At 39.6% G+C, this 25,830-nt stretch overlaps 1 protein-coding gene across 2 annotated transcripts in view; it reads left to right on the top strand.

Moving 5' to 3' along the window:
- The first annotated feature begins 227 nt into the window (after positions 1-227).
- IFT140 (intraflagellar transport 140) overlaps positions 228-25,830 on the top strand; it is an 86,385-nt gene continuing 60,782 nt past the window's right edge. For both annotated transcript variants that reach the window (XM_052772832.1, XM_052772831.1), the window contains exons 1-12: positions 228-402; positions 1,631-1,852; positions 5,686-5,807; positions 6,485-6,627; positions 11,413-11,588; positions 12,713-12,804; positions 13,965-14,071; positions 14,876-15,024; positions 20,959-21,162; positions 21,529-21,601; positions 23,106-23,197; positions 24,045-24,172. In XM_052772832.1, the coding sequence (XP_052628792.1) occupies positions 256-402; positions 1,631-1,852; positions 5,686-5,807; positions 6,485-6,627; positions 11,413-11,588; positions 12,713-12,804; positions 13,965-14,071; positions 14,876-15,024; positions 20,959-21,162; positions 21,529-21,601; positions 23,106-23,197; positions 24,045-24,172 (1,655 nt within the window). In that variant the 5' untranslated portion in view covers positions 228-255. The remainder of the gene's footprint in view (positions 403-1,630; positions 1,853-5,685; positions 5,808-6,484; positions 6,628-11,412; positions 11,589-12,712; positions 12,805-13,964; positions 14,072-14,875; positions 15,025-20,958; positions 21,163-21,528; positions 21,602-23,105; positions 23,198-24,044; positions 24,173-25,830) is intronic.

Below are 25,830 nucleotides of genomic sequence, written 5' to 3'. Positions count from 1 at the left end.
AGACTACAAGGCTCAGTATTCCTCTGTATTTTTTGAAAATACCACTATGACCTTTTTCCTGTCTGAGTAATGCATATTAACAAGGTGATGCTGTAGCTTTATTTTTTCCCCATTTTTAAAGCATACTTGTTATTATTTATATAATATAGCATACATATATATAGTTTGTACATATATATTATATACTTAAGCATACCTGTTAGAAATGTTTGTTTTCCTTGTACACGTTTGCAGTCTGTGACCACTTCTGTTGTTATGGCTGTGTATGTGGATCATAGAACAGAAGCTCCTGATTCAGTTGCCTCCCCTTCTCATATAGCATGGCACCCACTTCATCCACTCCTGGCAGTTGCTTCCATCAGCACAGCATCTGGGGGCTGTGTGGATATCTACCTGGAACAGGTAAATAATCTGCAACTTTGCTTTTGGGCTTGATATAATTTTGCTGGTTTGAAACTTAACTTTTTTAATCTATATATTTGCAGCCTCACTTATGCTCCTTGAATCCCTCACTCTGGATTTTAATTACTATCCGTGTCCTGTGCTATCTAAGACATGTCAGATTCATCAGCTACTAATTACATGTATTTTATAAAACGGTCTTCATAAACTGAATTGATCTTTCAATTGAAATTTAATTTTTACAGCCTTTAAGTCTTGTTTGTGATGGTTACCGATTTGCTTTTTGCTTCTCATAGTATGAGAATTTCAGGCTTATAAGGAAAATGGACACATGCTGCTGCTTTTTTTTTTTTAAACTCTAAGTGAATAAAATATACTAAGAAATGTAAATTAAAAAAATAATTCCTCCACTCTGTTAGTGAACTGATTGCTAGACTCTGCTTGTTCCATTTGAGTAGGTTGTTTCCTACTATGGTTTCTGCCTGTAGACAGATATTTCCTTTGCATACTCTAAACTTTACACAAGAGGCTTGCGTAGGACTTCGGTTTGCATAATTTTCAGGAAAAAAGTGTGCTATTTAGGGAAATGGTACTACAAGCTATCTAGCAGCAGACGTACTGGAAATGTTTACATCTGTTAATACGAGTAGCCTATAAAATGTATACTTTTCAAAGTGTATTGTGAAAAATTGTCATCCAAATTTTACAAATGGAAAAATAAGTACATAGAAAGGTTAAATGATTTATCTGAAATGTTGTAGACCCTCCTTTGCGCATGGTTTGCAACCTTTAAGAGCCATTTAAGCATTAGATTATTCTGTGTCCTCAGTGAGGTGCTTTATTCTTTTTCAAAAGTTGGGGTTTTTTACCTTGAAATGTGCTTGAAGCCTTCTTAACCTTCATACAGGAGTAAAGGCTTGATATTCAGTGAGAGCTGTTCATGTATGCTGAGAGGGAAGAATAGCCTGGAAAATCAGAGTGAAGCAGTCACTTAACACTGCTGTGTTTTCATTAGGAATTTTCAAGTGGATATACTGCATGTTGTAGCACACTTTTATGCATGTGAAATAGCTGTAAAGAGAATTTTTGCAGCCACTTTGTATCTCTTGCAGGAAGCTCAATTACATGCCAGTCCTTTATCACAGAAAAATATCTTGTTGACTGGGAAGTGAATCTGAAGGTTTAGTTACGTCCTTGTACTGAGCTTGCACTTTACTTCCATTTTCAGGGAGAGCATGTGTCCGATGCACATGTTGAGAGAAACTTTCAGGTGACATCACTTTCCTGGCACCCCTCTAGACCGATTCTTGCAGCGGGCTGGGAGTCTGGAGAAGTTGTGATACTTAACAAACAAGATAAGGAGCACCATGCTGTACCACCAAATCATAATGTGAAAATTACAGCCCTAAACTGGAGTACAAATGGTACCAGCCTTGTGTCTGGTGATAGGGTGAGTAGCTGAAATGCCAAATGTGTGTTTGATGTGGAACACAGTGGTGCAAGCCCTGTGATGGGAAGGAATTATGGAATGGATTTTTAGTGGAAGGGATAATTGCAGGGGAGATAAATTTCCTCACTTTAGGAACAAATTAAAACTGTTAGGGAGTAAAATCAAATCTCAGTGGTTTAACTTTTTCTACAGTACTTGTTGCTGTTTTATCATTTATCTTTAATTAAAAGTGTATCTAATCTCAGTATGTGCTGAGCAGTAGGTTAGGGTTTAAGGCTATTTAATGGATGGGGTAATTGAGGCATAGACAATATTAATTATTTGCTCCTGTCTATGCACAAATTTTGTGGCAGACTCAGGAGTAAAGCCCAGATGTCGAGAAACAAATTCCAGCTACAACACATTCATCTGTAGTGAGTGCATAGCAATGCTCACTTAAGTACAAAAACCCCATGCTAATCTTACTTGTTCTGTTTTTATTAATACTCTAAAAATGAGTCAAACATTGTATGGAAAATATGTTGTGGAAAACCTTGAAATGTGACAGTCTTTATTTCTTGATGAGCTGGTTGTCCTTCTATATAGTGAAATGAGAAACTAGCTATTGAATATTTAGTATTCAGAATTCATAGAAGATTCTGGTTTTGCCAGTTCTGGAGTAAGCAAATGGAAAAAAAAAAAAGAGGGTTTTTTCCTCTGTTTTCCCTGATATAAACTTAAGCTCATCCAAGAATTTCAGTTCTGCTCTTTGAGAATTCTTACCTACATTAGTCAGAGGAAAATACAATTTAAAATCATTGTTTGTAAAATTCTGTTGCTGCATTTGACAGAAATACAGAAATTCAAAATTTATCCTCTTTATTAGAAAAAAGAAAATACTGCCCAGATAAAAGAAGCACCGAAAGAAGGTGAGGCACAGTGTAACTTAGGCCTCATTTATATGGAGATAATACATTAATGTAGCCACAGCTTACATTAACCCTACATTTCTGAACAAACTTTTTTCAAATTGATTTATTTGGTGTCAGATCACGGTAATGAAGTCACCTTAAAACAGATATAGCCGTTCTTATAGGCAAATTTAACAATTTTATAGACTCATCCTAACTGCTCCTCTGATGAGAGTATTAATCAGAGCAGAATAAGCAGTGGTTTCAAGGAAATACCTTAACATGACAAAACAAAGCTTCTGCATGCGTTGACAAGAATGATCTTCAGTTTCAGGTAGTTTCAGTTGCTGTAGTTGGAAAGACCAACCTCAATAGATAGAACAGCAGCACAGTTGAACTCAGAAAAGTTCATTATTGCAAAATAGCTGTGTTACCCTCTGCAGACATTGAAACACACAGTTGAGTGCAGTTCAAGGTACTCGCTGGTGTCCCTGGCCAATGAAATGTGGGTCCTTAAAAACCTGCAGCTGTGTGCATAGAGGCCAGCTTGAGCTAATCAGCCTTGCTCAGAGCCTAGGCTTGTGAGGCTGAGCACGCAGCTGGTTCAGCATCTTGGCTAGCTCGAAGATGGTTTCTCTGCCCGGTACTGCACTGGGTGGGCCTGCTCATCCCTTGTGTTGTTGCACACTCAGCGTTGTTGTACCATGGTCTGATGTGCAGCATAGGTATGCTTCGTTTCCTACGTCTTTCTCAGTAGCTTTTAAATTTATTTTTAAAATGCTTCCCATGAAGGTAACTTCTATTAGGTGAGTGCTGCCAGGATCATACTCTGTTCATACCAGAGGAATACCCTTAGAAAGAAGACAAATATTTGGGCCCTGAATTAGTTTCTGTTTGATCTTCATTGGGACTTCATAACTGAGAGTGCTCAGCTGAGAACATCCAGTCATAAATCCTGAGTTGCAAGAAAATTATTTGAAAATAACTTCTTAAAGTTGGAATAGGATGCTGTGAAAATCAGAAGCTCTTAATTTGTGTTTTAAGTAACAAATAACATGGATGACTTCCAGGTTTTGATCACACAAAAGAATCCTAAGGATGTAGGTGTTTTCTATAATGAAAGCCTACTTATAAGGCAAATAGCCTTTATAACAAGGAGCTAAAGCTTTGAGTTGTTAAGAATGATTGGGAAGATACAGGTAAGAGTATATCTTACAGATGATAAGGTTGATGTCCTTTGTCCTTTTCAAATACCATTTGAAAACAGACCAATTCTGCATCCTTTCTACAACCAGTCACACTTAGAACAAGTAGTGAGCTTTTTTGTTTCTGGTCTCATGTGTTCCAAACTCGGAATTGAGTTTGCAACTAAGTTATCTGGATACAGGGTGAGATATCCAGAAGGGGATGGAAGGAAGGTAAGCAGCTTTATAAAGCTGCAGGTTTTTCCTCCAGCTTGTAAATGGTGCACATGTTCTTAGTTGGAATCCCTGGAATTTGGTGACATTTAAAGCTGAGGGAAAAGTGAGAGGAGGAGCCAACAGGACATGAACTTTCAGATCATGGGATCCTGTGATTTCCAGAAGTAACCAGCAAACATTGTATGAACTGCAAGTAGCCTCTTGGAACAGGAGTATAGCAGTTTCACAGATGCACAGCTGTGTCACATTCTTTAAGCTGTAAGAGACAGCATTGCACTTAATGAACAGTTTTGGGTGGTATAAATATTATCATCTTACTGCTGAAAAGAAGTTAGAACCTTGATTCTTGATTCTTAGGAAAAAAAGTAGGAAATGTTACCTTGGAAGGCCTCAGCTGCATCTCATGTGGCTTCTAGTTAGGATTGTGAAGAGTGTTTATAGAGTGTACCACTGCTACTAGTCTTTTTCACTTTTCTAGAAAGACCATACTCCACTGAAAACAATAAAGAAAAATAGAGCAAATTATAATACCACTTTATTGTTATCTACCTTAATGAAATAAAATGAGATTGAACTTGATATTGCAAATTTTTGCTGTTTTTTCATGTAATGCTTACACAGAGGGCCTCCAAATGCAATTTGGTTCCGTAAGCACTAACATAACAACAACAATAAATAATAATAATCTTAAAATTCCAGCTGTGAGGCTGTAGCGTAAGTCAGTTTGTTGGGATGGTTAATGTGTATGTCATGCTGAACTGTCTTTTTGCTTCTCTGCCTTCTCCATTCTTTCCAGTCACCAGGGGTTTGGTGCTCATTCTGAGCTGGCACTGCAAAATGCGTGTTACCTTCAGAACCTCTGCCAGGCTCTGAGGGCCAACTTATATTGACCACTGCTGAGTTAATTAGCTAACCAGTCTTCCTTTCTTTAGCATCTATGATTCTTCTAGTTACTAAGTTCTAAAATTGAATTCTTGTTGTACTTGAATGTGTACCCTAGAAATTCTGAAGTTTTTCCCTTAGGTTACTTGTATCCTGTGACTTCACATGTGTCTAATCATATACTCATGCTCATCTGTATCCGTGTTATATTCACTTACTCAGGGATGTGTATCTTATGCTTTACTATCCTTTCTCTCAATATCTTTCTTTTAGCAATCGGAATACTTGCAAGAAAAAAATGGAAAGGGAGTTACCTAAAAAAATATTTGCATATGCTGCTTGCAGAGGAGAACCAAGGCTGTTCCATTTAATTTCTCTGGCAGTGTCATTTTACTAAGAATGGATATGACCAACAAGCTTTTTTAGATAATTGATTTTGAATGAGCAAATAATACAATGTTAAAGATAATTCTTATTCCTTGTGGCTTAGTTTTAAGTGGGAGTAATTGTGTGTCAAGTAAATGAAAGGAAAGGTGTTGCTCTGTCAAGAAAATGTTTGTTTTTATGTGCACCGAGTAGATGGAGTCTGGATTCTCATCTGTGTGCAAAGTGTAATGAATTAACTCCTGTCTTTTTCTAGCATGGTGTCTTGGTTCTATGGAGAATGGACCAGCGAGGCAGAGTGCAGGGTCCTGCCCTGCTGAAACAAGAGTATGGAAAATGTTTGTCTCGCTGTGTCTTTCGACCACCTCCTCCTGGCGAGTAAGTATTGTGCCCTGTCAGAGCACTGGCAGACCAGGTCTTTCTCTTGTTCCACAGAAAAAAAATCCTACTCACAGACAAACCTTTTTTTAAATATATCTAGAAAAAAATCTTCTCCTAACTGTCCTTTATTTCCAGTTCTTCTCCTGCTCTAGTAGCTGGCTATTTGTGTCCTGTATGCAGCAACAGATCTTCTTCCTTTCGTCCATACCTTTCTCTCTGTTGCTGTTGACTCTTCTTCCTTTAATTCTTCTAATTAGCAATGTTGCTGATTGTGAAAAGCAGAAAGCACACCAAAACCACAACTATCTATGAAATTATTGGCAAGAATAATTAAATTAAAAGTCAGTTCTTAAACATTATTATTTATTTCCTCTCCAAGCAAGAAATAGGGAACAGCTCTAGTAATAAAAAAGAATTTTCCTTGTGTGGGCCACTTCTGTTTCACATCTCTGTAAAAATAATGATGCTTATGGAAGAACAGGTGGAACAATGCAAATGAAAACTAGTACTAAAATTTTACTTTTTATCTTTTTTTGAGTTTGTCCTTTTTCGAATCAGTGTATGAAACACCTTTATTCTCTCTTTACAATGTGTTTTATTAACGACTCATCTGTTCTTTGAGATAGAAAGTACTCTTATGTACGGAATTGGAAATTAAGTATCGCTGTTTGCAGGGACTTTGTACAGCTGGCAAAAGCAGCTGTGAGTGGTGATGAGAAGGCCTTGGATAAGTTTAACTGGAGAAAAGCTGGAACAGGAGCACCTCTGAAAATGGGACTCCAGGAAGGACTCTCCTTCTTTATCACTTTGACAGATGGTAAGAGCAAAACCACTTTTCCAGTCTGATGGAAATTTGTTTCCTTAATGCTTCAAAATAACTCAGTGCACAATAGTCCTGTTTTCATATATCCAACATCTAGAGTATATCCATATATCCTCATATTCATATATCCAACAGGATAGAGTATTCATAGGAGTTGAAGATTGTTTGGTAAGAAGAAATTAATAAATTGTTAAAATCTTAGCATCTTCAGGGTGAGTCCTTTCTTAAAAGGACACCATAGGTATTGAATTAGTCAGGTTTCCAAAGAAGTGAGTGTAAGGAAAGCGATCTCCAACAGCTAAGTGTAAATAAAATTAGAAGTTGTCAGGATTTTGTGCAAAGCTTCAAAATAATGCATGTGTTGTGGTTTTGTTTTTTTTTTTTTCTAGAAACAGGCAACTTCTGCTAGAACATACCTTTTAAAATAAATTATTGATTTACTTTTTCACTTTTTTCTCATGCTTTGAAATGATGCTTCAGTCTAAGGAAGCAAAAAAGTCTGAGTATCTGTTTTGTTAGTTTTCTTCCTAATATCTTTTCTTCCTAATATCATTTCTTCCCTGCTATTTGTCTTTTGCTCTTCTTTTTACTGTTCTGGGTACTAGTTTCCTCTGAGCTCATGTGCTTCTATCCCAGTTGTTCTCATGATGCCTTCTATCTCTAACCTGCTAACTCTTTGGACTGGAGCCAGAATGTGTGTGACAAATATTGTAATGAGTATGTTTCTGGTAGGCAATTCGAGTATGTAATCCTCTCGATTCAAGTGTTAACTACTCTGAAAAACATTTAAGTTATGCTAGTTCTGCAGCTCAATTACATTTTGATTCAGTGTTTATGTTATCAAGAATGAGACCCATCACTTACACCAGTATAGTTTCTGTATTATTGCAGCAGTGGCATTGTCCAGCTGTATGTTTGTTTTGCAGAACAGAGGGCTGTACCTTCATTCGATTTGTGAGTTACAAGCCTCTTTACTAGATATGAACCATTTAAATGAAAAAGGGGTACAGAGCACTTAAACGTACAAGGAGAGAATCTTTGAGTATCTGTGCTTGTTCCAGCCTCACCTTCAAAGCAAGTGTTGTGGTGGTACACAGCTCCATCTAGGGACGGACTGTATCTTGCAAGTGGCTGTGCTTCACATCTTGTTTCTTGAGCCTACTGTTCAAACCTTTCAAATTTCAGTCAAATGATACAGACTGTTTCTTTTGAGCAGTCTCATTGCTTAGGTTGATTTGGGCATATGTATTTTGGAACCAGTTCTTAATCTAGTTAGTGATCTGTCATAACTTCAGAATCAGTTAATGTTTTCATAGTGTTTAAATGTGACCTGTAAATTTCCTCTAAAGTATGGATTCTCAGACCAAACTTGTTCAATAAAAATGAATTAAAAAAAAAAATTCTTATTGCATTCTTTTAAATATCTCAACAGAGATTTGACTAAAAACAATAGAGCAAAAGCAAAACTAAATAAACAATTAAGCTCCTCAAAAAAGCTCAAAACAAAACAAAAAAACCTCCCAAATTTCAAGTATTTATTAGTCTAGATATTTTTTGATGCTTCCAAAACACTGATCATTGCAGTAAAACAATAGATGCAGTTCAGGTAATATGTTACATGAGATGCTTATCTGAAGAGAGGATACCTGAACTGATAACAATTTTTGGAGGTTGTTTTGCAACTATAAGCACAAAGAATCATCTTCATTCTGAGCATTTGAGATGACTGGCACAGGTATTAGGGCATAACCTGAATAGTGGAAGTCATCCTGATATTTTTACTAAATGCACCCTTGTTTGTCTTCACTGCAGACCTTTCAGGTCATGAGTAATAATTCCCTTCTGGTCCTTTTTGTATTTCCTAATCAGCATACACTTTCTGCTGCTTTTTGTCTTTGGAGTCTCAGAGTTATTTGCTCTACTCAATTAGCTCAGATTTGTTAACTTTTGAGATTAGTCGCTTGTGTGATACAGTATGAAAACTTTCTCAAAGTTACTTGGAAAGCTAGAACCCTCTTTCTAACCACCTAAGTAGCTTCAGAATAGTGGTAGTGTTATCTGTGCAATACCTGATACTTTGTATGGTAATATTCAAGTACAGAAGGTTAATTTAACTTATGAAACAATTTCAGATGGCAAATAAAATTAAGGGATTGTCCGTTTCTTGTAAAAGATCCCTTAAACCTGAGATTCAGTAGATGATCGATTACTGCAAAGTATTACTACAATAAATGGGTATCAGTGTGGTAGAAAATGCTACATTGGAGAACTATCCCAACAATCCCCAGTATCGGTACAGACTGGGGGACGAATGGATTGAGAGCAGCCCTGTGGAGAAGGAATTGAGGGTACTGGTGGATGAAAAACTGGATGTGAGCCGGCAATGTGCACTTGCAGCCCACAAGGTCCATTGTGTCCTGGGCCGCATCAAAAGCAGCGTGGCCAGCAGGTCGAGGGAGGGGAGCTTGCCCCTCTACTCTGCTCTGGTGAGACCCCACCTGCAGTGCTGCATCCAGCTCTGGGGTCCCCAGCACAAAAAAGACATGGACCTGTTAGAGCAGGTCCAGTGGAGGCCATGGAAAAGATCCAAGGGCTGGAAGAACCTCTCCCATGAGAAAGGCTGAGAGTTGGGGTTGTTCAGCCTGGAAGAGAGAAGGCTCCAGGGAGACCTTATAGCAGCCTTTCAGTACTTAAAGGGAGCTTATAAGAAAGATGGATGGAAACTTCTTACCAGAGTCTGTACTGATAGGATGAGGGGTAACGGTTTTAAACTGGCAGAGGGTAGTTCTATATTAGTTATAAGGAAGAAAGTCTTTACTGTGAGGGTGGTGAGACACTAGGTTACACAGAGAAGGGGAACCTGCAGTGGGGAGGGGAGTGGAATGTGAGAGGAACACCTATGCAGATACCGAGGTCAGTGAAGAAGAAGGAGGGGGAGGAGGTGCACCGGAGGAGGGGATGCCCCTGCAGCCTGTGGTGAGATGGCAGGCTGTCCCCCTGCAGCCCATGGAGGTGAGCAGGGGAGCAGATGCCCACCTGCGGCCCGTGGAGGAGCCCATGCTGGAGGAGGTGGGTGCCCCGAAGATGGCCGAGACTCCATGGGAAAGCCCGCGCTGCAGCAGCCTGTGCCTGAAAGACTGTGGCCCGTGGAAAGGACCCACTCTGGGAGCAGTTCATGAAGGACTGCAGCCCATGGAAAGGACCCATGCCAGAGAAGTTCGTGGAGGACTGTCTCCTGTGGGAGGGACCCCACACTGGAGCAGGGGAAGAGTGAGGAGTCCTCCCCCTGAGGAGGAAGGAGTGGCAGAGACAAGGTGTGATGAACTGACCCCAAGCCCCATTCCCCTTCCCCCTGCGCCACCGGGGGGAGGAGGTGGAGAAATCAGAAGTGGAGTTGAGCCCAGGAAGGAGGGAGGGGTGGGGGAAGGTGATTTAAGATTTGGTTTTACTTCCCATTATCTTTTTTTTTTGTTTGATTGGTGACAAATTAAATTGATTCTGTTTTTTTTCCCCAAGTTGAGTCTGTTTTTTGCCCATAACCATAAGTGGTGAGTGATCTCTCCTTGTCCTTGTCTTGATCCATGAGGTTTTTGTTGTATTTTTTCTTCCCCATCCTACTGTGGGGGAGGAGTGAGCGAGCAGCCTCATGGTGTTTTGTTTCCGGCTGGGCTTAAACCACGACACCCTTCCAACCCAAACTGTTCTGTGATTTAACAAGAGAGATGAAGTTATCGGTTCAGTGTTTTATTTCAGGGAGAAAATGAAGCAGTGTGGGAGGAGGTGGGAGAGGATTTTGAATTATTTTTATATAGTTGGAACGTAGAGGATGATAATATATTTGCAAGAGTTTTGGAAATTAAAACATTCTTTTTAGTTAGCTACATCACATTGCCTGTTGGGTACAACATTTTAGCATGGATCCTTAATGTTCATTCTTATACATTCGTGTCTTCTGCTTCAGCTTTTGGGGGAAAGTATTACTTTATTTCATAGCGTTTTCTGATTCGCACTGGTTTGAAATGCCACATTTATATAATATCATGATTTGCTAAGAAATTATGTATGTGTGTGTGCCATGAGATCTGTCATATTTCGATGACTTCATTTGTTGGGGTGCTTTCTGTAATACCATTTGCAAACTGCTACACTAATTCTGGTTTTTTTTCACTGGGTAGACCTGTGCATGATTTATACAGTATTACAATTTAATGAAATGATAATGCCTTTTCAAATGTTGATAAGGTGCTGTAGTTGCCAAGTCACACACTATGTTGTCAGTATTCTTAGAAAGACTCTATCCCATTTGCTTGTGAAATTAATGTAGAAAAGCTGTATTTAGTGTGTGTGGTGGAGTGTTTCTAAACAATGAAGAACTTCATATCCACAGTTTTCTATAATCTAGATTCTGCTGTAAGTTGTACCAATTCTTAGCTGCTGTTCTTCTTTTACAAATTATTATTAATAATGAAGATTTCAGAAGCCATCATTCGTGCATACATATGCAGAAAGTTTACCTGTGGTTTAAAATTATTTAAATGATGGCATTTAAATTATTCCCCTCTGAATTTCCTAGATAGGGAAAAAGGGAGTAAGTTTTGGTTTATTGCTCTGGTCAACTATCGTAGTCTGTATCCTGAGACAAGCTAGAAGACAAAAGAGTTGTGGTTATTTTTACCTCTTCAGCACTTGAGGAATATTTTAAGGTAGAAAGCAGCAACCTTGATTTTTGTAGCTAAAACCTGTTAACTAAAAGCTATACCTTGTTTATATGTACTACAGGTTCTGTGCATTACGTGAATGAGAAAGGAAAGACAAGGCATGTATTGTCCACAGACAGTCTGGTCCAAAAGCTTCTGTTCATGGAGAAAAGAGATGTTTTACTTGTAATAACAGAGAATCTGCAGTTGTCCTTGCATGCAGTTACTCTTGAGGGAGAGGCAGAAGAGCTCATGAAGGTAAGAGTTAGACTACAGGGTAAAGTTGCAATGTTTATTCTTTATAAGTATTTATTAGAGTTTTTTGATTATCACTTTTTTGCTTACAAATGAATCAACTCTTTTTTTTTTTTTCTCAGATAATACCTTGTTGAGCAAATATATGCTCATTTAAAAGTGGAGTGGTGTGTTACCAAACTTAGAAAGATGGTTTTCATCTTGCCTTCCTGTTTTTTCTTAGTTTCTTTCATTTTGACCCTATGTTAATACTTTTACACTTCATTTACCTTGTCTTAGTGAATTAGACAAGAATTGAAAATTCCAGTATAATCAAATACTTGTTAAAATGTCTTGTGAATAAATAGTTGATAGTCGGTGTCCTCGATTTTATTATCATCAGTCGCTTAGAGCTGTCTTGTCTTTCAGATTAGTAGGAGCAGTACCTCCTCTTGGTGATACTGTCTTTGTCTGCAAATCTGAAAGATGGTTTAGTTCTCACATTGTGAAAGTGTTCTTCACAGCTGCAAAGGCTAGGAAGCTTTTAAAAAATAACAACCCACAAGTTGCAGAATCACAATAATAACGTAGTGACCCAAATATTATTGTATAGGTACAAAAACCAAACTGACTTCATCCAGGACTTATAATCACCTTGGCTCAAATAAAATACTGTACTGTTGGAGAATACTGCTTGGGGTGATGGAACCCAAACCTTCACCTTCCTAAGATTTTTTTTTTTTTCTTTTTATCTAAGATTGAAAAAGACTGGGCACTTGTATATTACAGGTGTGTCCACTTCTTATTAATCATTACTTATTTTTGACTAGAAGTAAGATTTGTTATTTTACATTTTAAAGCAATCTCTATCAGGTTCTAAGAGAAGGTCTAGTACAAGAGAAAAAACTGCTCCTTGCCTACTTAACCCACTACAAGGTTTCTTTTAGTAAATTTATACATCATATACTTGATGCATTTAGTGGTGATCACTGTCTGAGAGAAATTACTGGTCTATCTGAACTGACAGACAGGTCTAGTTATTCTTATATTTTAATTTTTTAGCCAATCTAGGCAATTCAGATGCTTATGGTCTTTCAGTGTGTTCCTCCTACCTTCTGTAAATTTATTTATTTACTTACGGTTAACAGGTGAAGTTGAGTGGGAAGACAGGTCATTCTGCAGACATCATTTTAATAGACCATAGCCTTGTTGTTACAGCATTAGGCGAGACAGTCATCAGGTAAGAATCCTGTTTTAAAGCTGTTATGGCTGCCCATGAGAAGTACCAGCTAAAGGTTTATGGTCTGCAATGCACTGAATATTTTACTGAATTGTTTGGGGTTTTTTAAGTAATAATGGAAAAAGTCCCAATATTTTCTAATTTTGTTTCTCAAAATAAATAGAGAAATGAAATGAAATCTGTTTCCTTGAGGAGAAAAATGAATTCTCTATATCTTTCTTTGTTTCTATATATATATGTATTTTGTTTTGTCAGGCAGTACTACCCAAACCTGTTCCTTTCTGAGTGCTGTTATTGATTTCTTAGGAAAGTATATCCATTTGGGATTTTTGCATGAAGAAGATAGCCACTCTGATGTTCTTTCCATTGTTACTGTCTGATTCTCAGGATAGTCATAGCATCAGCAACAGGAAAAAAAGTGCTTGCTTTTCAGGATGTTTCTCTGTTACTGTAATATGTCAAGTATTTCAGTTACTTCTGTCCCTAATTCTTTAAACCAAGTATGTTACTTTGCCATGCTGCTGCAGTACCATGTTCTGTAGTTTTTATCTTTTTGCATCTTTTTAAAAAAGGTATTAAGTCTTTTTTTTTTCCTGTCTTTACCATGACTTGCTCTACCTGTTTCCTCTAATTTTTTTGGGGGTGTTCCATTAGCAACAGTAGTCCACTTTCTTGAGACTCTATCTGCTACTATCAGACAAAATCATCTGTTAATTTTGTGAGAATGTGATAAAGACCAAGTATCAAGAAGGAATGTGTTTGATGAGTGTTCAGTTCTAGAAAATACATCTGGAATCCAAAGGACTACTAGTTAACCAAGGAATATTCTTAAAATAGAAGAGGAAGCGTAAGTAGGGAGGAGGAAAATTGCACCTAGACTTCACTTCTTTTCTTTTTTTTCTTAAAGCTGTGTTTGCTTCTGACTCCTTTGTAAGAGAATATCACAAAACATGCTGCAGATTAAGAAGTCAAAGGAAAAGGAAGGAGATTAAGAAATTCACATTCCAGAGGCAGCTGCTGGCAATTTAATTTTAAAAATTGAATGATCTGGGCATGATGGAAACAGCAAATTAATGCCATGTACAGTGTCCTATTGACTGTGTTTAGCAAGGCACCTGGAAGGAAAAGCATTGTTAACACTCTTCTTTTGTGTGCCTTAGGTTCTGGGATTTGGACCGAGATGAGAACTATGTGCTCTCCCCAGATGTGCAATTTGGCTTTGAGGGAGGAGAATGTATCAACTGTATTTCTTACTGCAGTGCTAAAGGTGCGAAATAACATGGCAGCTGTGATCTCTTGATCCTAAACCTTGTCAAACCTCAGCCTTCAGTAACCTGTAGTCATTTCAGTATATTTGTCTCGTTACTGAGGGTTTCAGTAACACCACGTGATGTAGAAGCGTTTTAGTTCAGATCAGGAGTGTGCTTTTGAAGGTACAATGAGATCATTCGATACTCACCACACTTTGTCTCAGTGTGGTGTTGTCTCCTGGCACACAAGCTGGATTCCCTTTGACACTGAACTGGTACAAATACTCCTGGAGTACAGCTAATGCACTCCAACGTGTTACGGGCATTCAGTCTACAAGCCTGCACTAGAGCTAATGCAAAGTAGAACTTGCCAAACATGTATAGCATGGACATCAGGTCCTTAAAACTGATGTTTTCTACAGAGCTACTCCTATGCGTCACCTTGTTTGCCAGTGTAGGCATAGCTAGTGTCTGCTACAATGGTTTTCAATGGTGACTTGCCCATGGTGACTACAAAACCAGCTATTCAAAAATAAATGGTTAAAATGAAATAATTATCTGATATATTTAGAAGATAACTTCATCTGGTAGCTTGGAAAATGTGCCTTGCCATGTGAAACTTCTCCCATTGTTTCTCCAGAAAGTTCCTTCAGTTCAGGACTAGGATGTTGGTTTGCAGGAAGGCAAAGAAGTGGATGCTGCTAGATGAAGGCTTTTCAGTACCTTAGAACCAGAGCTAGGCTGCCTGCTACTTTGTATAATGTGGGTTTGTTTTTCTGGTGTTTAAGATACAGAATGCCTAAAAGGTTTGTGAATGGCAGGTCTCTTAGCAGCTGGTACTAACAAAGGGAGAATAGCTATGTGGAGGAAAGCATCAGGATCCGATCAGAGCATACGGGCTTTGGAGGGCAAGGAGAAGTGGAAGCTCCAGGCACCTACCGAACTTGAAGGAAATGTCACTCAGATAAAGGTAAGACAGGAAAGAGTCTTCTTGCATGTTAGTAGGTCTTCACAAACATTAGATGAATAGATCATCTTTGTGAAACAGATGAATATGATTGCTATCATACAGATATGTGCACCAGTAGAGGCTGGTCTTCCTTCAGAAGAAGGAGGAAAACTCATCAGGATCAAGTAACTTTTAAAATTGAAATGGGCAGAAATGTTACCTGTTTGTATCTATTCTGTTACAGGCAGGGTTGAAATGCTCAGCAAGATGACACACTGAAATGCAAATACATCTCTCTGCCTGGGAGAATTAGCAGTCATGGCATCCTTAAATCCAAACATCTCTCCATTACATGTCTCATTGACAAACCCTATGGATTCAGCACCCTGAAATTATTTTCTGGAAAACATAGATTGTCAGAAATGTCAAATTGACATAAAGCAAGCAAGAAAATCTGACGAAATGCATTATTTATTTGTAGATAATTTTCTTCTTTTTAGTCACTTTCTCAACATAAAGTTTGCTCTTACTGGTAGTTGCAAAAATAAAAAGATGTATTTACAATCAAATATTTTTTTGTGAGATGATGTGTCATCTAGAAGGGAATGCTATATTTTTACACAAAATGATGTTTTCAGCTGCTTTTTTGTCAGAAAATGTTTCTTGTTTACTAGATAATATTTTTATGTGTGACTGTCAGACTAGATGTGGATGGTAAGTTTTCTCTTACAAGTTTTTGCAAAACCAATGCTTTAAAACATTTCTACTGTTATTTACAATATTTTTAATGCTGAAGGTTATGACAATACATAGCATTATAGTATTTATTTTTTTAACCCATTGTCTGTTAAGTGTCAGGGTGCAGCATTTTTATTTATTTGAAGTATTTTCATTTGTCACAGTAAGCTTAAACACTGTCATTCTATACTTATTAGCATTTTGATACATGCAAGAGAAATGCTGAGTGTTACAATTATAAATTTAAATTTAAAAACTTTTACATTAACAAACAGTTAGCTTTTTTGACCACCACCATTCTGCTAAAAGGCAAAGCTTGTGCTTTTAGGTTCTCCAGCATTTTTTGTTTTGTTTGTTTGCTATACCCTATTACTAAGTTTTTTCCAGGTTTTTTAGAGTTTCTGTTATAACTTAGATAATTCTGGTGCTGTGCTTAATATGTGAGAACATTACCCATTATTTTTTGGAAGGAATGAAAATCAAACAAATATATCTGGTGCCTTTCAAGAGAAAGTAATTTTATGTTTTCTTTTATTCTGTTTTCACATAAGAATGGAAAGTATTGAAAAAGCAATGGCATTTGCTTGCTCTGGGTTGGCATATAACGAGGGTCTGTATCAGAGTCCTACTTACAAAATTAAAACATAAGTACAATTAAAGTGGAGAACCCAAATCTTTTGTTAAGATGCTTCAGTAACAAAAGGTCCAGGATATAGGAAATAGCGTGTGCCATTAGTATATCATACATCTGCTAAGAAGTTGAGGGAAGGGAAAAGATATAGGTGTTTATGTCAGCCTGACCATTCAAGCATTTTCCAGATAACAGGATATGGAGCGCTGTCCAGAAATAGCACCTTGTTCCCAATGTTTGTTAGCATAAACAAAAGCATTGCCAAACAATTCTCAACAATCGCTGCATTTTTATCTCATGTTATAAAGCTGTCTTTAATTATGGAAACTCTAGATTATTTTTTATTGTAATCCCTGCATTCAGAAAAATACTTTGTAAAAGACTTGAAAAATTTACATGTGGAATCTTTTGGTAATTCCTATTAAAGCCTTTTCATATATTACCATGAAGAACTCAGAATAGAAGGCCATATACCATGGTGAGGTGAAAGGGCAGCAATAACTTCATTTGACTCCTTGCCAATCAACCTGATATGGTGGCTTCAAAAGAGAGGTGGTTGGGAAATGCACTTTAGCTCATCTGTTGTGCAGCATTGCATCTAGTTAATTGTAAATAAGTGCCATTAAAAAGAAAACCCCAAACAAACCATGCATAATAGCTTTATTTCTTGGATCATGCTCTTGAAAAAAATGAAATTATTTCCAAACACAGCTACTTAAATCAGTGTTGTTGGAAAGGTATAGCCACAGAAATATCAGTATGTCAGGAAATTAATATGAAACTTCAAATAACTTTGAGGGAAGCAGAGACTTTAGAGACTTGGCATATCCCTAGGGTTTATAGAGCTTATCAGTTGTGCAAGGACAGAGAAGTTCTTGGACTTCAAAGGGATTTTCTGCAGCTCTGAGAAACTTTATAATTGATCTAGCCCATGAAAGTATGTCTGTATGAATGGTCTCTGGTAGATTACCCCCCACCACACACACACAAAAAACCAACCCCAAACCCCTCTGCCTGTTCCCTGGCCCAGCCCTGAGGGAGCTCCTGTGCTGAAGCTGTGCAGTGAACTATGGACTGTGCTTATCAAGGAGCATTATCGATGGTGTGTGGTAGCTCGGATGTAGCACCCCTGCACCCCTATGTGTAACTATAGCTTCCAGACTGGAGTTTGGATCGCTTCTGGCTAACGTGGTACGTATGAAGAGTTCACGTGTAGTCAGCTGGTTGCCACAATACTTTCTGACAAGAATCATCCTTTGGTAGGAATAAACATAAATAATGTCAGACATGCTTGTTTAACTATGAATATAAAAAGAAAGAAATGAAAATGGGAGCATTACTTTCTCTTTAATAATAGAATTCATCAGCTGCATGTTAGAAACTGTGTCTTTGCAAGCCATCTTGGAAACAGATCTTAGCTTTCTCCCGTTGAATTTTGTAAGGTATTTTCAGTTCTAGAATTGGTCTGTGTAGGTGCTATTTTTCAGTCTTAAAAGAAGGGAAAGATAACCTTCATAGAACTCACTGAAGAAGAGTTAGCTGGAACATGGAGATTCTTCCAGGAGAAGTGAGTTGGAAGCCACCATGCTGCTAGAAAGCTGCGAGTAGCTAGAAAGCTAGCTGCCATTACTGAAATTTGGTGGGACAAATCCCATGATTGGAGTGTGGCTATCGATGGCTGCAGGCTGTTCAGAAGGGACAAGTGAGGAAGGAGGGGCAGAGGGGTTGCCCTCTACATCAAGAAATGGATAGATTGTGAAGAGCTGTCTCTGAAGAATAACCATGAGAAGGTTGAAAGCTCATGGGTAAGGATTCTAATTCAAGGCAACAAAGGGAACTTTGTAGTTGGTGTTTACTACAGGCTGCCTGATCAAGGGGAGCCTATTGACGAAGCCTTCTTACTCCAGCTACAGCAGGCATCACGCTTGCAGGCTCTCATCCTGCTGGGGAACTTCAACCACCCTGACATCTGCTGGAAAAGTAGCACAGTGAGTTGTAGGCAATCCAGGAGACTCCTGGAGAGCATTGAGGATAACTTCTTAAACCAGGTAATAGACAGCCCTGCCACAGGGGATGTGATACTGGACCTGTTGATCCCTAACACAAGTGAACTAATCAGAGATGTCAAGATTGGAGGCAGCCTGGCCTGCAGTGATCGTGCACTGGTGGAGCTCACAGTCCTGAGGGTTATGGGACAAGTGAAGAGTAAAGTCAGGACCCTGAATTTTAGGAAAGCAAAATTCTAGCTGTTCAAGGAGTTAGTCAATAGGATGCCATGGGAAACTGCCGTCAGGGATGAGGGAGCAGAACAGAGGTGGCAGATCTTTAAGGATGCCTTCCATGGAGCACAAGAGCTCTCAATCCCTATGTGTAAGAAATCAGGAAAGGAAGGCAAGAGACCAGCATGGATGAGTCAAGACCTGCTGGTCAAACTAAAGGGCAAGAAGGAAATGCACAGGCAGTGGAAGCAGGGACAGGTATTGTGGGAAGGGTAGGGATGCTGCCTGGTTGTGTAGGGATGGGGTCAGGAAGGCCAAGGCACAGCTGGAGCTGAATGTGCAAGGGATGCAAAGAATAATAAGAAGGGCTTCCATAGGTATGTCAGCCAGAAAAGGAAGGTCAAAGAAAGCATACCCCCCACTGATGAACATGACTGATGAACAATGGACAAGGAGAAGGCTGAGGTACTCAAACAACTTTTTTGCTACAGTCTTCACTGGCAGCCTCTCTTCCCGTAGCTCTTGAGTTGATGGACCTCAAGGCAGACACTGGGGGAGCAAAGTCCCTTCCACTGTAAGAGAAGATCAGGTTCATGACCACCTGAAGAACCTGAACATCCATAAGTCTATGGGACCTGACGAGATGCATCCCAGAGTCCTGAGGGAATTGGCTGATGTAGATGCCGAGCCAATGTCCATGATGTTTGAAAAGTCATGGCAGTCAGGTGACATCCCTGGTGACTGGAGAAAGGGGAACACTGCACACATTTTTAAAAAGGGTGGAAAGGAGGACCCTGGGAACTACCAAACTGTCAGCCTCACATCTGTGCCTGGGAAGATCATGGAACAGATCCTCCTAGAAGCTATGCTAAGTAAGGCACATGGAGGACAGGGAGGCGATTCAAGACAGCCTGCATGGCTTCACTTGGGGCAAGTCTTACCTGACTAACCTAGTGACCTTCTATGATGGAGTGACTACATCAGTGGACAAGGAAAGAGCTATGGATGTCATCGTCATCTATCTGGACTTCTGCAAGTCCTTTGACACGGTCCCCCACAATGTCTTTCCCTCCAAATTGGAGAGAGAGGGATTTGATGGATGGACTGTTCAGTGGATGAGGAATTGGTTGCATGGTCTCATGCAGAGGGTAGTGGTCAACTGCACAATGTCCAGATGGAGATCAATGATGAGTGGTGTCCTTCAGGTGTCTGTATTGGGACCAGTACTGTCTAATACCTTCATCAATAACATAGTGGGACGGAGTGCACGCTCAGCAAGTTTGCTGATGACACCAGGCCGTGTGGTGTGGTTGACATGCCTGAGGGATGGGATGCCATCCAGAGGGACCTGGACAGGCTTGACAAGTGGGCCCATGGGAACCTTATGAGGTTCAACAGAGCCAAGTGCAAAGTCCTGCACCTGGGTTGGCGCAACCCCCGGTATCAATACCCTGTTGGAGCTGGTCCAGAGGAGGCCACAAAAATGATCAGAGGGATGGAACACATCTCCTATGGGGAAAGGCTGAGAGAGTTGGGGTTGTTCAGCCTGCAGAAGAGAAGGCTCCGTGGAGACCTTCTTGTGGCCTTTCAGTACTTAAAGGGGGCTATGAGAGAGATGGGGACAGACTTTTTAGCAGGGCCTGTAGTGACAGGACAAGGGGTAATGGTTTTAAACTAAAAGAGGGTAGATTCAGATTAGATATAAGGAAGAAATTTTTTATGCTGAGGGTGGTGAAACACTGGCACAGGTTGCCCAGAGGGGTGGTCGATGCCCCATCCCTGGAAACATTCAAGGTCAGGTTGGACAGGGCTTTCACCAGCCTCATGTAGTTGAACATCCCAAACCATTCTATGATTCTATAAGGGGAGAAGGATACTTTTGGACCGCTTTATTTATTCATCCGATTTAACATTCTTTGCTAGGGAATTTGAACTACATTGACTGAAAGGGTTATCAAAACTGCAGAAAAGAATACGGTAATCAAAAAAGAAACTGCATGCAACTTGCTTTTACAGATTGCAGCATTATTAAGCCCTTTAAATATGTGATGCTCTCTTGCAGTAGTAAATGTAAGGTGGTGCAATAATATCTTAGGGAAGAAAAGTGGTTTTAATTTAAAAAACAGCTCCTCCCTTAGACTAAGGGAGTCTGAGTAGCTGGGTAACAAACATAATAGTTTTAATCTGTAATAATTCCTAGTCATTGACTATAGTTGTATTTAGATAGTAGGACTTTGTATATGTATAAAAATGTTTATTCTATCCTACCCCTTGCCATCTGTCTTGGGACATTGCTGTGACTGTTCAAGATCATAGATGAAATTGTTGTGCTTTGTTTTTTTTTTTTTCTCTTCCCATTGTGTGCAGTGGGGCTCCCGAAAAAACCTGCTGGCAGTGAACAACATCAGCTCTGTGGTGATCCTGAGTGAGCAGGCCATATCGTCTCATTTTCATCAGCAAGTGGCTGTTGTACAGGTGTCTCCCAACCTGTTTAACGTGACCATCTTCAGCACAGGAACCACACACAGTCTTCGTGTTGATATGAATGTTAACGGAGTCTTCGCTACTAAGGTTAATTGGTTTTTTTCATTTATTTGCTCGATCAGTTGCCTAGTTGGGTGTATGGAGACCAAACTTTCTAAGTCTTTAATATAACCCTTCTCTGATATTCAATTTATTGTGTTACGGAAGTATTGTTGTGACGGTAGCAATGATGCCATGGTGGAGCTGATTTTTTAGAGAGCACAGTGACTCAGTAATTCTCTAGGTGCTGACCAGAGAACTTTTGGGTTTCCAAAAGCCTTCCAACCCAATACACAGAGGAACTAGTAAATGGTGGCTATTGTGTGGAAGGTCTTGCTGTGTTACTGCATGAATCCTGTACAATTCCAAAAGAAACCGAATGGATGTATTCTTTTGCTTTTTTGATTGTTTTAGGATGCTGTAGTATTCTGGAATGGGAAGCAAGTTACTGTCTTTGAGTGCTCAGGAGATGCCTTCAGAAGTGCAGGTAGGACTTAAACAATGATCAGAGTTGAAATGGTTCTCTTCCTCCTAAGTTATATGTTGTCTTCATTCATGATAGCTGGTGGACTGTAATCATAAGTGCAAAGTAAAAAATATTATTAACACTAATTAGACACTATTCCCATTTTGCAAGACAAAGATTAGGGTATAAAAATCATCAACAAAACCAGAACTCAAATGCCAACTCCTACATCTGTGCTTTATTCACTAAATATGCTGGGATATAATGTGTGGGTTAACCTCAGAATATGTTGGTATTCCTGTGTATGAGTAGCAGTGTGGCAACAGAGGTAAAACTGAAGGTGATGTGCACCTGTAGGCATAAAATTAAAATATATATCCTCTTAACCTCTGTTCAGCTACAACCCAGTCCTGGAAGTACCTAAAGACTAAATGTATTTCATTCATAGAGTTCCTAAGGCATCCAAGTGTGTGACTGGCCTTAACAAAACCAAGTGTCTTGTTGCTGTTCCCCACAGATTAGACGTATACCTGACTGTCACACCTAGACTTGAAAGGTACCTTCAGAGCTAGCATATCATATAGGGCCTTGCACAAAATGTGATGTGATGATAAGGCTGCTTCTTTTTATCTTTTAGGTAAATCATTCCAACAGTTGATCAAGAACAGAATTGTTTTCCTACTTTTGTATCCATAGCTCCTGTTGCCTTTTACAGATAGGTCATGATGATGGCTATTGATGGCTTTTCTGTTTTTCTTGGGAGAAGGTGTAATCAAGGTTACACAGCACTTACATAGGAACTGGGAAGGAGTGGGTTTTAGTCCCAGCTGTCAGGAAAATCTGTTCCATAAACTGCTATATATACAGCTAAGTGAAGTAAATTAGTTTTTTCTATGATTAATTCTCCCTAAATATTTCTGCCTTGAGAAACAGGTTATGCAGAATTCCATCAATCCCATGCAAAATCTTGAGAGTTTAGGCTTCGTATTTTCACAACCATTAAGTGTTTTCTGAGAAGTGGCTTATCTTGTCTATATATACTCATTTATTTTATAACTTTCCCATGCTGAATCAAAGCATTACTACCACTAAGGTCCCAACAGTCTACAACACTCATGAAATTATTTAAGAGCCACTCTTCTGACAGAGATTCCTTTATCACTCTTTAGTTGTAGTTCAATGAAGGAAGGAGTGAATTCTCTTAACAGAACCTCACATTGCATTACTCTTTTTCTTTCCTTCACTCCCCATATCAACTCTTTTCCCTTCCTCTCCCACTTGTTTTCATGGGCAGAGTGTACAAAACACCTGCTTTCAGCAGGAGCTCCAGCTTTTGGTTGTAATGGCAGAATGGAAGAAGGCTGCAACACCAAGGAGTTTGGGAATCAGTAGAGACTGATGGATTGAAAAATGCATTTGGTGCAAGATAGTGGAAATTGAATGCTTTAAGTCAAAATTCCTGGTTTTTTTTTCCTTTTCTAAAAATCTGTTTATTGTAATGATGGCTTTATTGTGATTGTTCCAGGCTCTTTTCTTTGTGACTCTCCAGTTCTGTCCGTGCATGGAGAAAATCTGTATACAGTTGAGCCGTATCGCGTCCAGGTCCGCACCTGGCAGGTAAGGGCTGATGAAACGATGAAGCAACAAATACGCCTTATTGTTTTCAAAGTTGGAGTTACAGCTTAGAAGTTAAGTGGATGTTCTGTAAATCTATTAACTCTACCTTTGTCATAGAAAAAATATTTTGAGTATTTCAGCAGAAAGATCTTTGACATTTTGTGTCCTTTAAAAAGTCTATCACTTTAAATGCTACTGCACTGTAACTAATAAGTATTTATAAAAGAAAACAAATTCTGTAAGGGCTAGACTTTAAGAGGATCAAAATTGCGTGCAGGTTGAATATGTATATTACTGACAGGAAGATGAATACTGAATATTCTTATGGGATAATGAAAAATACCCCCTGCACATTCTCTGTGTTCCTGCAAAATCTTTTGCTTAACCTTTGCAGCCTCTGCTAGTCCACAAGAAACAAAAAGAGAAATCTGATTATCAGAGTTCTATGATACATATTTTATTTAGGATTTAAGAATGGATGGGATTTATCACAACAAGGACTGATTTCATTCATATATTTATTTTTGCAGCTGTATATTAAAGGACCTTCAGGGACCTATATTTCTGTATCCCTCTTAGTTGGAAAAAGTTGTATTATTGAAGAGGAAATTGTTGCAGAAGGATACCTCTAAATTTTGACTTTTTTGGAGGCTGTACATCCAGTTTTCCACCTGAAGCACAGATTGCATTTGTAAAGACTGCGTGTGTGTGTAGTTTCTCTCATTTTGCTGGTAGTGATTTGTCTAACATAGAAGTTCAGCAGTTAGTTACTTAACTTCATGACTAAATAAGTTCCTTCTAGTTAGACTCTGAACACACAAACCTGGTGTTACACATTTCCTCTCAGGGCACAGTTAAACAGCTGCTGGTGTTCTCCGAAGCAGAGGGGAATCCGTGCCTCTTGGACGTCTGCGGAAATTTCCTGGCTGTTGGAACTGATTTGGCTCACTTTAAAATCTTTGATCTCTCCCGCAGGTATTAATAAGCCTCTTAAAAGCATCTGTTTATAATTGAGCATATATTTTGTGGGGAGGGGGAATCTTTAGTTGGTTTTGATCTGATGAAAAGTAATAGTCACTTTGAATCTTGAGACAATACATGCAGCCTATGTGAACTGGTGGCCTATCCCTAAAGAAAGGGAAGAGCCACAGAATTATTAGACAAGTCATGGGATAAGTAACAATAATAATTCTTAAAAGAGGATATTGTGAGAGATATTTGTGTCTGTTTGAAAGTGGGTAGAGAATTTATGGAGGATCAAGACAAGGAAGTCATATGTTTCTGCTGAGAACTTGACCAAGACCTTGATCTCAGAAGAGTTGAAATAAAAAAAAAAAAGCTAGGTCTCATATCTCCTCATAAATCAACAAACTTGATTCAGTGAATCCATGGAGGAAGTGAACCTAGAATTGTGGACAGTCTGTTCTTCCTTCTGTTAAGGTTAAGAGAGGAGTTTACTTGACTTTGTTCAAACTTTACTGTGCATTCCCCTGCTGACAAACAGCTGTTGCATGAAAGAGAGGTGTGTCTGATATGACTTTCAGTTTGAAAATTTATCTGTGTATTGGCTTTGTGTGGCAAGGTTTTGGTAGCGGGGGGGGTTACAGGGGTGGCTTCTGTAAGAAGCTGCTGGAAGCTTCCCCTAGTCCAACAGAGCCAATACCAGCCTGCTCTAAGACGGACCCGCCACCGGCCAAGGCTGAGCCAATCAGCGATAATGGTAACACCTCTATGATAACATTTTTAAGAAGGAAAAAAAGTTGCTGGGATGGACAGAAATGGCAGCCAGAGAGAGGAGTGAGAACATGTAAGAGAAACAACTCTGCAGACACCAAGGTCAGTGAAGAAGGAGGGGGAGGAGATGCTCCAGGCGCCGGAGCAGAGATTCCCCTGCAGCCCGTGGTGAAGACCATGGTGAGGCAGGTTGTCCCCCTGCAGCCCATGGAGGTCCACGGTGGAGCAGATATCCACCTGCAGCCACTGGAGGACCCCACGCTGGAGCTGGTTGGGTGCCCAAAGGAGGCTGTGACCCCGAGGGAAGCCCGCGCTGAAGCAGGCTCCTGGCAGGACCTGCGGATCTGTGGAGAGAGGAGCCCACGGAGCAGGTTTTCTGGCAGGACTTGTGACCCCGTGGGGGACCCACGCTGGAGCAGTGTGCTCCTGAAGGACTGCATGCCATGGAAGTGACCCATGCTGGAGCAGTTCGTGAAGAACCGCAGCCCGTGGGAAGGACCCATGTTGGAGAAGTTCATGGAGGACTGTCTCCCATGGGAGGGACCCCACACTGGAGCAGAGGAAGAGTGTGTTGAGTCCTCCCCCTGAGGAGGATGAGGCAGCAGAAATAACGTGTGGTGAACTGACCGTAAACCCCATTCCCTCTCCCCCTGTGCCACAGGGGGCGGGTAGGTAGAGAATCCGGGAGTGAAGTTGTGCCTGGGAAGAAGGGAGGGGTGGAAGGAAGGTGTTCTGAGATTTTGGTTTTATTTCTCATTACCCTACTCCGGTTGATTTGTAATAAATCAAGTTAATTTTTCCCCAAACTGAGTCTGTTTTGCCCGTGACGGTAATTGGTGAGTGATCTCTCCTATCCTTATCTCGACCCACAAGCTCTTTGTTATATTTTCTCTCCCCTA

The sequence above is a fragment of the Harpia harpyja genome, chromosome 21 (genome assembly GCF_026419915.1).
Source record: "Harpia harpyja isolate bHarHar1 chromosome 21, bHarHar1 primary haplotype, whole genome shotgun sequence".
Taxonomy (NCBI): Eukaryota; Metazoa; Chordata; class Aves; order Accipitriformes; family Accipitridae; genus Harpia; species Harpia harpyja.
The sequence above is the reverse complement of the archived record's forward strand: the minus strand, read 5'-3'. Positions and strand labels throughout refer to the sequence as shown.